The sequence below is a fragment of the Monodelphis domestica genome, chromosome 2 (genome assembly GCF_027887165.1).
Source record: "Monodelphis domestica isolate mMonDom1 chromosome 2, mMonDom1.pri, whole genome shotgun sequence".
NCBI classification, from domain to species: domain Eukaryota; kingdom Metazoa; phylum Chordata; class Mammalia; order Didelphimorphia; family Didelphidae; genus Monodelphis; species Monodelphis domestica.
In genome coordinates this window covers 493,073,483-493,090,074 of record NC_077228.1, presented here as the reverse complement: position 1 = coordinate 493,090,074, position 16,592 = coordinate 493,073,483, and the positions used below count along the sequence as shown (strand labels likewise).

Genomic DNA, 16,592 nt, shown 5'->3' with positions numbered 1-16,592 from the left:
TTACTGCTCTCCTGCCTTGGTAACAATATACATTATTGATTCTAAGACAGAAGGTAAAGGTTTAAAATCAAATTCTTTTACTTTTCATTTCAAGATGGAAGGTAAAGGTCTTAAAAAAACCCCAACAATCTCCCCACTGTATATTATGGCTCTCATACACAATTCTCTTCTGTGTTGTATATTTACAATAACCCTGTGTGCTGTATGCTAAAGCTATATACATAATTCCCAAGTTGTACACCATTTCCACACACATATATAATTCCCTTCTGTATTGTATTTCTCTCTCTCCTCTCTCATGTATCAATATTGCTAACCCCCAATTAAAAACAAAGGAGAAAATGAAATCTTTGCAATGAGAGAGAGAGAGAGAGAGAGAGAGAGAGAGAGAGAGAGAGAGAGAGAGAGAGAGAGAGGAAGAGAGGGAGAAAGGGGGGAGAGAGAGGGAGAGAAGGACAGAGAAAGAGAGAGAGAAAAGGAGAGGGAGACAGAGAGGGAGAGAAGGAGGAGAGAGAGGAAGAGAGAGGGAGAGAGAGGGGGGAGAGAGAGGGTGAGAGGGGGGAGAGAGAGGGAGAGAAGGACAGAGAAAGAGAGAGAAAAGGAGAGGGAGACAGAGAGGGAGAGAAAGAGGAGAGAGAGGGAGAGAGGGGGGAGAGAGAGGGAGAGAAGGACAGAGAAAGAGAGAGAAAAGGAGAGGGAGACAGAGAGAGGGAGCATTACAGACTTATAGACATACATGCAATTTCCCCGGCCACTATATATTACATAATTACACAATTATTGTCCCATGTCCTGTTATCACAGACACACAGCTCCCCTCTAAGCTGTGTATGAGAAATATACACAAATATTATCACATAGCAGGAACATACTCTTCAAGGCTGGAAAAAGTCTAGGTTACAGGCATTATTATGTGGTCATTAGCCCTTGAAAAGCACAGGCTGTTTTAGGGCATTAAACTTACCCAACTCTCATGTTTAAGAGTGGAGCCTGGAGACTCAGAGCTGGAATGAACTTTATTTTAGCTGAGGGGAAACTGAGGCCCAGAGAAAGAAAGAAACTTGCCCAATTTCATATAGAGATTTGCCAGATCAAGGGCTAGGAGAAGAACTCCAATTTTCTGTCTTCCATGGCACTCTTTTCCTGTTGTAATCTATGCTGAAGCAACAACAGTCTGTTCCCCAGATAATATGTGGTGGATTATTGTAGACTCCCTAGGAGTCCCCTGGTTAATCTCCTGGTTAAATCTTAAGCTAGTGGGGGCTCCAGCACATAGTCTGAGGTTTGCATTGGTTTGGTTAGGGAGAGCGGCTGGGGCGCAGAATGGTGAGTCTGGGAATGGGAACAATGTTCTCTTTGTCCTTCCCCCATCAGTCCATCTGGGATTCAGAGTTTCCTGGCCCGTCGGAGGAACAACTCAGACTTGGTAGCCCTAGTTAGTCTGATTGAGCTAGAGAGGAAGAATGAAGAGCTCGTCCTTCTGTCTACTGTGCGAAATGAGAGCTCAAATGAAATCTGTTTTTACTTTGAATAGGATCTTCCAGCTCACAGAAAGACCAAATATGCTAATTTTGGTTCCCATGGTCCAAGAAAGGTGGAGAGGAGGTGTCAAACATAGAAATATTCTAGAAAAAGTAAACATGATTCCTTTGAAAATACAGATGGCAAAAGAGATGAATTGGGCAAATGTGTGTACATGATACATAGTGCAGAGGGGAGTTGTGTAAATATGTAATTGATCCTCAGTTATAATTATACTTGGTGAACAAATACAAGGTGTAATAAACAATGAGAAATTGTTTTTAGGTGTAATTGGGGAAAATAAAATATTTATATGTATGTCTATATACAAATAGAATTTAGGAGCAAAAAATGTAAAAATGAAGAATCTTGATAATCTTAAGTTCTCCTACATATGGAAGGGCAGTGTGGAATAGTGATTAGAAGGCTTGTTTTAGGGGGCAGCGAGGTGGCTCAGTGGATTGAGAGCCAGACCTAGAGATGGGAGTTCTTGGGTTCAAGTCTAGCCTCAGATACTTCCGACCTATGTGACCCTGCAACTCACTAAGTCCCCATTGCCTAGCCCTTCCCGTTCTTCTGCTTTGGAACCAAAACAGTATTGACTCCAAAGATATGGGTTTGGGAAAAAAAAAGAAGAAAGGTAGTTTTAGAATCAAGAAGCCCTGATGTTTTTTGACACATCACAGTCACAAGACCCTAAACAAGTAATGCAACCTTCTCAGTGCCTCAGATAACTCTAAGAATTGCAGATAAATTGCTGATTTGCACTGATGAAGGTAGTTTAACTGATGAATGGATTTAGTGGTTCACACTGGGAGAAAAAATGGGAAAACTTGCAAAATGCAGAAAACTTCTGGTAATCCTGAAAGAGAGGCAGAAAAAGGAAACAAAACCATAAAGGTGGAAAATCTTTATCAGGCAGTGTTTGGGCAACAACAATGGCAGGCAGGACTTTAAGCATAGGAGTACATTGCAGTGCAGGCACCAACACCCAGATAGTCAGGCGGTGACTAGTGACTACAACCATAACATTCCTACTAGCTATCATGCAGTTCTTTGGTTGCCATATTTTTACCTTTTGTTTTCTGGAATGGGGAGTGCTCTGGGTCAAGAGCACTGGATGGGGCTGAGGAGAAGATTGAAGTTGGAATATTCATGCCAACATCCCGAACTGGAGGAGAAGAAATTGAATCTGCACCAAAAAGACAACCACAGCCATCAGTAATTCTAGAAAGTGCCTCTTAACCCAGTGCAATTCATTAGTCACACATCCTCTATACACGTAGGTGTGTCCATGGGGGGAAGAGGGAGATAGAGACACAAAGAGAAGAGAGAGAGTGAGAGACATATAGAGACAGAGATACAGAGAGAGATCTAGAGCTAACCCATTCTACTGCAAGAAGCCTAATGTGTCTTAGGGTAGACCCCCAAAACTAGAAAGGATTTTTGATTTTTGGACTCTCTCTCTCTCTCTCTCTCTCTCTCTCTCTCTCTCTCTCTCTCTCTCTCTCTCTCTCTCTCTCTTTCTCTTCTCTCTCCTCTCTCTCCCCGTCCCTCCCTCCATCTCTCTCTCCCCCTCCCTCCCTCCATCTCTCTCTCCCTCCCTCCCTCCCTTCCTTCCTCCCTCCATATCTCTCTCTCTCTCTCTCTCTCTCTCTCTCTCTCTCTCTCTCTCTCTCTCTCTCTCTCTCTCTCTCTCTCTCTCTCTCTCTCTCTCTCTCTCTCTCTTCCCCCGTCTCCATATATACATATGATAATTGTGAAAGCCTCCTTTAGAGGAGAGTTCCTAGACTACTAGGAGAGACTGGAAACTAGTTACTTTCTTTAAAAAGAGAGAAAGAAAAGAAAAGAAAAGGAAAGAAGGAAGGAAGGAAAGAAGGAAGGAAGAAGGGGAGAGAGGGAGAAAGAGAGAAAGAAAGAGAAAGAGGGAAGAAGGAAGGAAGAGAAAGGAAAGAAGGAAGAAAGGAAGAAAGGAAGAAAGAAAGAAAGAAAAAGAAAGACAGAGAGAGGAAGGAAGGAAGAAAGGAAGAAAGAAAGAGATACAGTTGGGCAGACAGGTAAATAGATAGACAGACCATCAGACAGGCAGACTGATACACAGATAGAGATAGATAGATAGATAGATAGATAGATAGATAGATAGATAGATAGAGATAGAGAAAGAGGGGAGAGAGAGATATGGATGGATGGATGGATGGATGGATGGATGGATGGGCAGGTAGATGTGTATGAGTGTGTGTGTGTGTGTGTGTGTGTGTGTGTGTGTGTGTGTGTGTGTGTAGAAGAATGGGGAGAAAGAGTCTCCTTGATGGATAGGAAATGGGAGACTGATGAAGATCTTTTGGACAGAGAGCATGGCATTCCAGAAGTATCTTTGGAGTGTATATATAACAAAGGGAACAGGGAGCTATTTGCTGGTTTTGAAATGGTGTGAAGTCCAGCCTCCTACAAAGGCACTCTACGATATGTGAGCTGAAGCAGAAACAACGCAGCTACTTCCTAGCAGACAAGAAAAGGGGGGATGAGTGCGCAGTAGGAGAGGGCAGAATCAAACATGACAGCTCTTATGTCTTCCCAAGAGAAAAAACACAATCAAGGGGAAATCAGGAAACAGATCCTCTGAGAGCTGGAAAGACAGTTGGCAAGCATGGGGAAATAGTAGAAAATGAGGAATGCGACCTAGGGAAAGTTGGAATAAACATTAGAAATTCACCATTAGAGGAGGTGGAAAGGAGTCTTTCCCTTTTGAGAATAAGGCTGAGCTCATGACCTCCATGTGCCTGCTTATTAGTCAGCATGCCTCTCCAGGCAGGAGACACAGGTGTAATGAGGATGGTCAGGACCTCAAGCATGGACAGAAATCCCATTGGAGCATATGTGGAGCTGAGCTGAGCTGAGCTCCTAGGGTCACTTTCAATGACACGTATGGTCGGTGATGAAGGATTTCAAAGCAATCTTTTGGTCTTCACGAAGGCATTAGGAGAAGAGGGGCTGCATCAAAAAAGATGACCACAGAGCCAGGAATGGTGGATCTAAAAGGAGCGACTTCACCCTCTGGTGTTCTCTCTCTCTTTCCCTATTTGTTGTGCATTTAGGAACTCCTCTTTTGGACTTCTGATGGGGGAAGAACGGATGGCATCTTCTCCAACAGGGCATCTTTGATGTGCATAGGCAAACCTGATCCTGGACCCCAGGCCCCCTGGCCTCCTGTTTGCATTTATTTCCCTGGGATCCAGTTCCTGAATAGTCATATTCAGCCTTAGCAACAACCTCATGGATTGAAGAATCCAGGATTTCATGGATTCCTCAATTGGAGAGAAAAAGAATTTCTACATTTATACTCTTCTCAGCAAAGGTGCCCACAGTCAGGAGAATGAGGCTAAGCTATGCTATGACCTTGAGGGAGTTGTTCAGAGATTGCAGAGACAAGGTGAAGATAAAATGGCAATTCAACAGCCTAAGTATGCAGTGCTTTAATGGTCTAAGTATCCTGCTCCCGGACCTTCTCTAAGAAACTCATAGAACATCACAAGGCTCAATGGGCATAGAATGGCTCAGGATGGTTCAAGTGAGAGTAAAGACCCTTCTTGGAGGAAGCTCACATGAACTAAGGTTCCCATATCTTGAGAATTCTCCCTCCACAATGCAAACTGAAGGATCCTAATTCCCAAATGGTTTTTGTTTTGTGGACCCTAAAGGTCAAAAGCATGCTGCAAAATCTAAATATCTAGGGGGAAGGTAGGTGGCACAGTGGCTAGAGAGCCAAGCCTGAAGACAGGAGGTCCCAAGTTCAAATCTGTACTCGTTTAGATACTCCCTAGATGTGTGATCCTGGGCAAGTCATTTAACTTCCACTGTCTAGCTCTTAACCACACTTCTGCCTTGGAACCAATACTTAGTATTGGTTCTAAGATGGATGGTAAGGTTTAAAAAATATATATCTGAACATCTAAAGTTTTAATTAAGTAGTTAAGTTCTTGTAGCTTTTCTTGAACGTGAATTATGTGGAATGAATACACAATGTCAAGACTTGAGGGACAGTATAATCCATTGTCTATTTCTTCATGGAATTTATAATCTAGTAAGGGAGCAAAGGTAAGTCATAAACTCAATGCAGAGTCCATAAAAGAACAACAGTGTAATACCAGATTTCAAAACTTCTGTGCTGGCAACTAGAAACCATCTCATGAAGGAAACACAGTTTTTAGGTCCTGGAGGAGACACAGACTTGAACTTTTGTGTAAATTCTTGTCCTCAGGTTTATATGAGCATAGAAGTGTCTCATTAACATGCAAATGGACACAATAACTAAAGAACATGTTGCTATTTTTAAAAAATGTTTCAAGTATCAGCCTCCTGGGACGTATAGGTTGGTGACGTTTTAACTTTTGTCAATACCTTGTATCTTTTATGTTTTAAGCATTTCTTCTGTAATAATGGAAATAAATTTCTGTCCTGTAGCTTACATATTTTGTACCCTGAGTACCTTTCCTCTTCTTTTTGGTTAGACCCTCAACATAAGTCAAATCTAAGTTTTAAAGCGATTTATCCAAGGGCTCCAAGATAGGGGACATAAAGAGCCAAAGGCAAGGGCAGCTGCATGGCTCAGTGGATGAGAGCCAGGGCTGGAGATGGGACATCCTGGATAAAAATCTGGCCTCAGACACTTCCTAGCTGTGTGACCCTGGGCAAGTCACTTACCCCCCATTGCCAAGCCCTTATCACTCTTCTGCCTTGGAACCAATACACAGTATTGATTCCAAGATGGAAGGTAAGAGTTTAAGAAAAAAGAGAGAGACCATTCCATCTCATTTAAGATTGCTATTATATATCTCCAACTCTTCAGGTCAAGTTGGCATTTCACTAAGAAAAAGAGTTATGACATCTAACCCCAGGAACCAATTTAGTATAGATTATATATATATATATATATATATACATATATATATATATAAAATAATATAAATATATAGTATAGATAACAGAAGTTAACAGTTTTTTTTTAAGTCAAAGGCAATAAGAAAGAGCTTGACCCCCTCTCTTTAGAGGCCAGACTTCCCTCGGGACTGTCTCTGGGTCATGCATGTATGAATTCTGGCTCCAATCCCTCCAGAACAGCAACTGGTCTGTTGTTTTATTGAAAAATGAGAATGTGTATAAAGAGAAGGCGAGAGGTCAAGTGGCCACCCTGGCTCTTTGGCCATGCAAACCTCACTTAAGACTGGACACTGATCCCCAAAGAATCTCCATATCTTTCTGGATCCCAGCTAATTGAGAGGCTCTAGACAACTACAACTCCCTCTTTTGCTTGTTTAAAATGACCTCTCTGGCAAAAGAAAATGACCGAAGTCCCAACCTAGATTTAAACAGGGGCTGATGAGCTAGTATAGAGGAGAGAGTACTGAATTTGGAGTCAGCTGATGAAAAACAATTTTTTAAATTAATTTTTTTAAACCCTTGCTTTCTGTCTTAGAATCAATACTGGGTATTTGTTTCAAGGCTGAATAAGGATTAGGCAAAGGTGGTTAAGTGACTTGCTCAGGGTCACACAGCTAGGAAGTATCAAAGACCACATTTGAACCCAGGACTTCCCATTGTTAGGCCTAGCTTTCAATCCACTGAGTCACCTAGCCCCCCACCCCCAATCAAGTCCTTTGTTGAAGATGACATGTTGGTTATATTCACTGCATTGTAGGAAACATCCCAATATCATACTGGGAGATACTATCAACAGTACAAAATTAGACCAGAGCAGGCAGTCTGAACAACAAACCCTTTACATATTAATATAGTGTAATTCGATATTATCTCTTAATTAATATTATGTATTACTTCTATATTACATATGATGATAATATATTAATATTAATTCTATATTACATATGATAATATAATGCATCAATAGTAATTTCTATATTACATATGATGATAATATAATATATTAATATTAATTCTATAGTATATCTGATGGTGATTAATATAATATATTAATATTAATTTCTATATTACATGTGATGATAATATAATATATTAATAACACATTTCCACATAATTTTTCCAAAGTTACAGATCCAAATTGTCTCCCTCCCTTCTTTCCTCCCCACTCCCGGAACTCCAAGCTATTACACCTGGGTTATACATTGAACAATAAACCATTTTGCCTTCTTCATTCCCTATCTTTTAACAACCTCCAAACCAGGTTGACAGTATTGAAAACACCTTAACTTAGAAGGCTAAAATCTAATGAACAAATAGAATATACTGTGGGAGTCATTGTCTATAGACAAAAAAATATAGACAATGAAATCAGATGATTATAAGAACGGACTGTAGGCCACTTTACGTATACCACTTTGGGGGGGGGGGTGAGTTAGAGATTTGACATCAGCTATCATAGTCCTGATGTTATACTTTATTAGCTAGAAATTGATCTTGGAAAACTCACTACTGCTCTAACCTTAGTTACTTTATGTGTAAAGTATCTGAAACAACACTGCCCTGCCTATGCTTAGCAATATTGTCATTAAGTATCAAATAATTATATTATAATACTATTATAAGGGCAGCTAGGTGACTCTGTGTTTTGAGAATCAGGACAGGAGATAAAGGAGGTCTTGGGTTCAAAAGTGGCCTCAGACACTTCTGTGAACTACTCCACCCTACTCAGACCATACTTTAGAAGATCTGATTTAGCTATTTCCTGATTAGTAACAATGGAGATAGTTGGTCTAACAGAATCAAGTCTTGGGAACTCTACATTTCTCCACCCTACTTAGTTTAACAAGGTCAGGAATGCCTGCACCATACTAAAGGATTAAGTATCTGAGAAAATGGCCTTCAACAGACATGTGCAGAAACATTGGACAAACCCCTGGTCTGTCCTAAGTCAAGCTAAGCCATCATTGGTACAGATGAGACACAGGAAAATGACATAAAACCATCTCCTTCCATATGGATGATGATGATGATGACATTCTACAGCCATTAGGTCTTAATTTGGAAGTCTCTACCACAGAAAGTCTCCACCCTCTTTTTGAAAACCACTCCACCTTATCATCCCCAACTCCCCATTCCCATATCTATGTGAGATTTTTTCCCTACCTTGGAAGAATTGCCACTTGTTCCCAGGATTAGTGGCTGGGAAACCCTGGGTCACACAGGAAGGACCAAGGGTGGTTTTCCCAGAACTGCCATCCAGCTGCTGCTCCAGCTGTTGCCTCAAGGAATTGTTCACTTGGATGCTATATTCTAGTTGACTTCGAAGGGCTCGAACCTCCGCCACAAGGGTGCTCAAGTCACTGCTCAGAGGCCCTTGGCGATAGATATCCCAGCTGTAAGCTGAAAAATTGAGGGACAATTTTGATGGCATTGATCTGGGAACTTCATGTGGAGTCACTCCCTCATGACAGAACTCTCCCCCTTCCTCCATTCTTCCAGACTGGCTCCCCCCTCCTCTTTTCTACTTTGTCACCTCTCACAATGTTGGCACTAGTCTGTCTTGAAATTATGGCATCACCTTTATATCCATCACTCCTCTCTTTCCCTTCTTCTAGGAAAGCTATCACTAAGTACTATTCATTCTTTCTTTGAGATATCTCACTTCTACTCCTTCTTCTGAATTGTTCCTGTTGCTGCTTTTGGCCAAGAGCTCATCATCTTCTTCCCACATTACCGCAGTGTTACTCCTGCCTCCAGTCTCTCCTTTCTTCAATATAAGCTTGGATACTTTGACCAGGCTAAGATTCCTAAAAGTCAGTCTGCATTTATTAAGCATATACTCTGGGATAGGTATCAAGCTAGGTGCTGAGGACACAAAGAAAGACAAATCTACAATCCTTATGCTCCATGGGGTTTGCAAACAAATGGAGGAGTAAACTATATATGTGACATATACAGGATAAATTAGAGATGATCTCAAAACCATTATTCTTAGCATTTTCCCCCTTTAGGCAGGTCTGATCTTTTCACATCCCTGTTCAAAAAAATTTAGTGGTTCCCCATTGCTTACAGGACATAAAGCAAAACTCCTTATCTTAGCATTCAAAGTCCTCCACAATCTGACTTAACCAACCAGTGCCACCTTATTTCACACTGCTTCCTAGATACTGTTTTTATTCCTGTTGATTTGAACTTGCCCTTCTGGCTATGATCACATACCTCTTCTAGGTATATACATTGGAAGAGGCATCCCTCCTTGTCTGGATGGATTGCTTCCACATCTTGGCATCTTGAAATCCTCCTCTGTGAAACTTTCCCTTATTCCCCCAGCTATGTCTGGTCTCTTCCTCCCCATCCTTTCATCCCTCTCTGCTTCACTTCTCCCATACACCTCTGTGAAGGCTTCCCTTATTCCCCCAGCTACATCTAGTCTCTTCCTCCCCATCCTTTCATCCCTCTCTGCTTGACTTCTCCCACATACTTAGATTCTAATTTGTATACATCTTCTCCCTCTCCTAGGCTACAAACTAATCCTTCAGAGCAGGACCATTTTTCCTAGTTGAATCCCCAAGGTCTAGTACATTGCATAGCAAACCCTCGATATATGTTTGTTGAATTGAATCAATCAATATTTGTTAAATGTCTCTTCCCTTATCAATAACCTTCCAGAGGTTTCCTCACCTCCCCAAGACTAGATATGAAGACCTTTCATAATCTGGTCTATCTCTCCCATTAAATTTTTCACTGCTGCATGAGATGTATTGAGTTGGAAGGGATGTCAGTGGCTCACACCTGAGTAAAAGTCCCCTTCACATCATTCATGCATCAAGTGGCCAGGTAACCTCTGCTTGACAGAATCCAGGGAGAGGAAACCCCTTCCTTTTTCCATGCAGCCCACTCTGCCTTTGGAGAACTCAGTTAGGAAGTTTTCCCCTACCATCAAAGCTGCCTCCTTCAGTTTCCCTCCATTGCTCCTAATTCTATCCTTTGATATCAAGAAGACAAAGTCTAAACCCATTTTCTTTACTTTTTCAGACCCTTACCTTCTGGTTTGGCATCAATTCTAAGATAGAAGAGTGTCAAGGGCTCTGCAATTAGGGTTAAGTGACTTGCCCAAGGTCACACACGTAGGAAGCATTTAAGGCCAGATTTGAACCCAGGTCCTTCCAACTCCAGACCTCATGCTATATCCACTGTGCTACCTAGCTGCCACAGAACCCCAAATGATAGCTGAGGAAGAATAATAAGGCCACACACAATGTGACCCATATTAATATTGTTTCAACCAAACCCCCTACACCTTTTTCATTTGAACTGCTCTCAAGGTAAGTCTACCCTCACCTTATACTTAAAACAATTGATTTTTTTGAAACTATATCTAGGATTTTAATTTGCCCCTATTCGATTTTGCCTTGTTGAAAGTGATAGAGATTTAATTTGTCTAGAGTCAATGAGTCCATGTTTAGGAAGTCCTCTCCCTCTACAAAGAACACATTCTACTGTAATATTGAAATATTATATTGTTGAGGCAGTTGGGTGACACAGTGGATAGAGTACCAGGTTTGGATTTGGAAAGACTTGGGTTCAAGTCTGACCTCAGATACTTCCTAGCTATGTGACCCTAGGCAAGTCACTTAACCTTGATTGCCTAGCCCTTACCACTCTTCTGTCTTCAAACTGATACTAAGCCAGAAGGTGAAGGGTTGATGTTTTGTTTTGTTTTCTAAAAGAAAGCGGGGGGGGGAAGCTAGGTAGCTCAGTGGATTGAGGGCCAGGCCTAGAGATGGTAGGTCCTGGGTTCAAATTTGACTTCAAATACTTCCCTTGCTGGGTGACTCTGGGCAAGTTGCTTAACCCCCATTGCCTTGCCCTTACTGCTCTTTTGCCTTGGAACCAACACATAGAATTGATTCTAAGATAGAAGATAAGGGTTTTAAAAAAAGAGAAAGAATTATTATATTATCTGTGTGGCAGATAAAAATTCTCCCAGCTTTCCTGGGCTCTAGACCAAACTACTGTGTAAGCTTATAAGCTTATAAGAAAGATAAGCTGCAGAGTTTGGGCTACTTGACAAGACCCCAGTGACACCACACACAGCCCATCCCTGGGATCTGTGTCTGAAAATGGCCCTCCTCTTGTCCACTCCTCCCTGTCAAAGCCCACCCATCTCTTCTGGTATTCTCCAAGAAGGAAGGCTTCTGGGGCAGGAGGCAGTGCGGGGAAGGGGCTTACCCTTCAGCACCTGCTTGGAGCTCCCATACAACGTTTCGTAGACTTGCAGCTCAGACTGGAGAGACTGGAAGAGCCGCTGGTTCTCCTCGCACTGCTGCTGAAGGAGGATCATTTTGTGCTGGAGCCTGAGGGGAGAAAAGGCAGGAGGCATGAACATCTGCAGCAGGGTACCACAATTCCGACCTAGTGATGCTCTCTAGAGGCAGGCGCCTTAGGCTGGTCCAGGACTGCTGTAGGGGGAGGAGAACAGCTAATAGGAGAGCTTTCTGTATCCCAGGAAGAAAGATGCGCTGGACACCCATGAGCACATTAATGGGCTCTTAATAGAACTGCATCTATTGGGGAGCAGAGGCTGATGGTAGGCAGAGGCTTGGAGTAACAAGTTCAGCACTTGCTGTGTGACCCTGGACAAGTCACTTCACCACAAAATCTCAGTTTCATTTGTAGCTTATTTCCCAGGATAGTGAGGATTAAATGAGATATGATAATGCCTAACATTTATATACTGTGTGCCAGGCAATGGGTCAAGAGCTGTACAATTATGATCTCATTTGACCTTCATAACAACCCTGGGAGGTAGATGCTATATCATCCCCATTTTATAGGTGAGGAAACTGAGGTAAACAGAGGTTATGTGACACATAGCTAAGAAATATCTGAGGCAGGATTTGAACTCAGATCTTTTGAATTCCAAGCCTGGTGTCCTCTCTAATGTGCCACCTAACTGTCTTTGTAAAGTTAATTAGTATGAGGATTAAATATGACAACTCATGTAAAGCACTTTTCAAATTTTAAAATGTTATATAAATGTTAGCTATTACTATTATCAATGGAGTAATGGGGCCTCATTACACCATCCCTTCAAAGAGAAGGGGGTTCTTGAGAGAGTCTCTCATGCATTTAGGGCAAGAGTAAGATGGTAAATGTTTAACAACTGACTGGGGAAAAAAAGTACATGACAGACTTCTAAGTTTAACCCACATTAATAACATTTTCTCCATCACTTTTGTAGGTCCAAACAATTAATCAAACCTTGATTTGCATCATTTGCTGATTTCTGAGGTTTGAGGTGTGAAGTCTCACATTGAAAATCTAACAATTAGGTCCATGAGACCTAGATTCAAATCTATCCTCAGACATTTCCTAGCTGTGACCCTGGGCAAGTCACTTAACCCTGATTGCCTAGTGCCCTTGCTGCTTTTCTGTTTGGGGGTTTAAAAAACAATGGGCAATTAGGTGACTTAGTGGATTGAGAGCCAGACCCAGAGATGAAAGGTCTTGTATTCAAATTTGGCCTCAAATACTTCCTAGCTGTGTGACTCTGGGCAAGTCACTGAACCCCTATTGCCTAGCCCTTAATGCCCCTTCTACCTTGGAACCAATACTATTGATTCTACGATAGAAGGTAAGGGTTTAAAAAAGTAAACATATATATATATGTGTATATATATATATTTAATATTATATAATATATTATAATGTTATATTATGTTGTATTATATTACGTTAAGTATTATATTATATTATAATGTTATGTTATATTAGATTATGTTGTATTATGTTAGATTATGTTATATATTATATTATATTATAATGTTATGTTATATATTATATTATAATGTTATGTTATATATTATATTATATTGTATTATATTATATTGTAATGTTATGTTATATATTATATTATATTGCATTGTATTATATTATAATGTTATATCATATATTATATTATATTGTATTATATTATAATATTATATTATATATTATATTGTTATGTTATATATATTATACTTTTATTTTTAAAAATAAAAAGTTAAAAAATTAAAAAAAAAAGATTATCTCCCTGAGTTGGTCCAGATGGCTTCCAACACACTCTTGATGTCAGGTTTCATGTGGAAGCAAGAACAGAACCAGGGAAGGAAGCCGGGTCTCCTAAAGGAATCACTAAAGTTCTGTCTAGCCAGTCTTACTTCCAGAAGAGATGCTACAGAGAGCCACACTACCTCTCTCACCTGCTGTTCTTTTCCTGAAGGGAGAGTCGCTCCTCCCGGAACTGTAGGATCTCCTGCTGCTTCTCCTTCAAGTCCTCTGCTGTCTGTCGCCGTTCTGCCTTCTGTCTGTCCAGCTCCAGCTTGAGCTCTTGAAGTTGGGTTCGGGAGGCCAGCAGAGCCTCCCTCAGACGCTCCAGCTCCCTAGAATGCTCTGATGGGGCGGCAAAGAAGAGGAAGGAATAGTGTTTCTGACCCTGAGATGCCCAGATCCCCTGGAAAGTCCCCAACCGTGGCGAGGAAGAAAGGAGTCCTGCCACCATAGACAGGGATCCCCTCCACATGGATCCCTTCCCGGTCGCCATTTCCATACATCAGAGAAATTAAATGAGAATGTTCTGGGAGTTTTATGGAAGCCGCCAATGACACGAGAAGGTCAACAGACAATACAGAAAAAGTTTAGGAACCAGAAATGAAGAAAATATACATATAGCACTGTATAATAATAGCAACATGTTTTATCTTTTAATACCGTAAATATACACAATTTTTTATTTAAAGTTCAAATAAGGAAAATGTTGTTTGTGAAAAGAATGCAAAAGCCCCAAAATTGACACTGATTTTCCAGATTGTCACCCCATGATGGAGAAGGGATACCTGTCTGCGGCCAACTGAGATAAGGGGAAGTTGGACATTAAGAACTGAGCAGCACCGGACTCCACCAGAGGGCAATGAGACAATTCTGACAGTACTGGTGTGACTTCGACTTCCTTAATAAAAAACAGAGGAGCACCTGGGCACTCAGCTTAGTGTCTGGGCACTGGAAAGATGTGCTTGTTTTCTCTGGGAAACTTTTCTAGACAGTAAGTCTGAGAAGACACACTGAAAAGGCTAGTAGCTAGAGGCAGGAGTCTCTCTGTTCAAATCTGGCTTTATACATTTCCTATCTGTGAGATCCTGGGCGAGTCATTTAACCCCAATCGCCTAGTCATTACCACTCTTCAGTTTTAGAACCAATATTAAGACAGAAGGTAAGAGTTAAAAGGATAATTAAAAATTTTTTTTCAATAAAAATAACAAGTTAAAATGTTTTGGCAAACTTTAAAGTACTATATAAATGTGACCTATTATTAAATTTAAAATTTAAACTTAATTTTAATTAAATGAAAATTTAATTATTTTAAAAAACCCTTACTTTCCATCTTATACATATATATATATATATTCCAAGGCAGAAGAGAAGTAAAGGCTAAGCAATGAGGGTTAAGTGACTTGTCCAGAGTCACGTAGCTAGGAAGTATCTGAAGTCAGATTTGAGTCCAGGACCCTATTATTCGTTATTTGATATTCACAACAACACTGAGTAGGGCAAATATTCATTTTAATGCTCTTCATTTTGTAGGTGCAGATAAAAATCCAGGGCTTAGAGAAGTAAAGAAATTACAACGTCAGGACTTGCAACCTTTTGTTGCTAAGTCTGGCTGTTCTTTGTATCATGACACACTGCCTCCTCTCCCTGGCCCAGGGTCCAGCTAGGATGCAGCTTGACTGCTGTATGGTGCCTGAAATGTTGGCCCTTGTATCCTCCTGATACCCAAGGACCTTCTCTGATGGCAGCAGCCCAGATCCAGAATCCCTGTGAGAATTCTGAGCAGCATGGACCCACGGAAGCAGGCCTGGGATCTTGCCCACTTACCTTTGGAGAGGTGGCTCAGCTGAGCCTGCAGGTTTTGGTTTTCTTCCCGAAGGATTCTGTTCTCATTGCACAGCTGAGGCATGGACTCCAGACCTGGTACATAAAGGCTGGAGGAGGAGCCTGTTACAGGAATGAGGCGTCAGACAGTTTAGATGGGCTATAGCTCCCCAGCATCCAGGACCCATTCATTCCTGGTCCCTAGTGGTTCTACTCCACTCTAGCAAAAGTTCCATCCATCCATTTTTTTTTAATTCCTTCCCTTCTATCTGAGTAGCAACCCTAAGACAGAAGGGCAGGGGTAGGCCAGTTGGGTTAAGTGTTTTGCCCAAGGTCACACATCTAGGAAGTATTTGAGGCCAGATTTGAGCCTGGGTCCTTTGGACTCCAGGCCTGGTGCTCTAGCCACTGTGCCACCTAGTTGCCTTCCCCTTCTGTCTCCCCCATTTTTTTTTTGACAGGGCATTTGGCTGGTAGATTTGGGAAATTCGTTAAACAAAACATACCTAGATTTTTTGGGAAGCATCCTGCAGAAAGGGATGAGGAAGGATAGGGCAGTTGAAATTGCAAATAGATAGATTCCAAATGGATTGAATGATAGACGAAAGGGCAGAGATACATATCCATCAGAAGGAAGTATCTGGTAGAGTACTTTAGGGATTTGTCTTTGGCTCTGTGGCAGTCATTATTTTTATCTATGACCTGGATTGCCACTGAAGTAATAAAAAGCATGCTTATCCAGTTTGCAGATGGTTCAAAGGTAAGAGGAATAGGGAACATATTGGATGAGAGTCAGGATTCAAGGGGGAAAAAAAGGAACGAGAACAAGCATTTATTGAGCCCCATTGTGCCTAGTACTGGACTAAGTGTCTTACAAATATTCCGTTTGACCTTCACAACAACTCTAAGAAGCAGGTGCTGATTTGAAAAGGTTAGAAGGATAACTCAAAACAAATCAAATGAAATTTAACATAGATGAATGAAAAATCTTACTTTGGGATTTAAAAAATCAATAGGATGAGGAGGTATGGCCAGACACGTTAATATGGAGGGGCAGCTAGTTGACTCAGTAGATAGAGTGCCAGTCATGGAGTCAGGAAGACCCAGGTTCAGATCTGGCCTCAGATACTTCCTAAATTGTGTGACTCTAGGCAAGTCACTTTATCTTGTTTGCCTAGCCCTTGTCCTTGTTTTAGAGTGTTACTAAGAAAGTAAGGTAG

General features: G+C 41.2%; 1 protein-coding gene across 24 annotated transcripts in view; it reads right to left on the bottom strand.

Moving 5' to 3' along the window:
- The window catches only part of LOC100617812 (myomegalin), a 312,633-nt gene that overhangs the window by 16,308 nt on the left and 279,733 nt on the right, over positions 1-16,592 (bottom strand). For 20 of the 24 annotated variants that reach the window (XM_056819272.1, XM_007485320.3, XM_056819282.1 and 17 more), the window contains 5 exons: positions 15,376-15,495; positions 13,704-13,893; positions 11,692-11,816; positions 8,623-8,859; positions 2,597-2,713 (listed from right to left, as the gene is read on the bottom strand). In XM_056819272.1, the coding sequence (XP_056675250.1) occupies positions 2,597-2,713; positions 8,623-8,859; positions 11,692-11,816; positions 13,704-13,893; positions 15,376-15,495 (789 nt within the window). The remainder of the gene's footprint in view (positions 1-2,596; positions 2,714-8,622; positions 8,860-11,691; positions 11,817-13,703; positions 13,894-15,375; positions 15,496-16,592) is intronic. The other 4 variants (XM_056819284.1, XM_056819292.1, XM_056819275.1 and 1 more) reach the window with 1 other exon arrangement.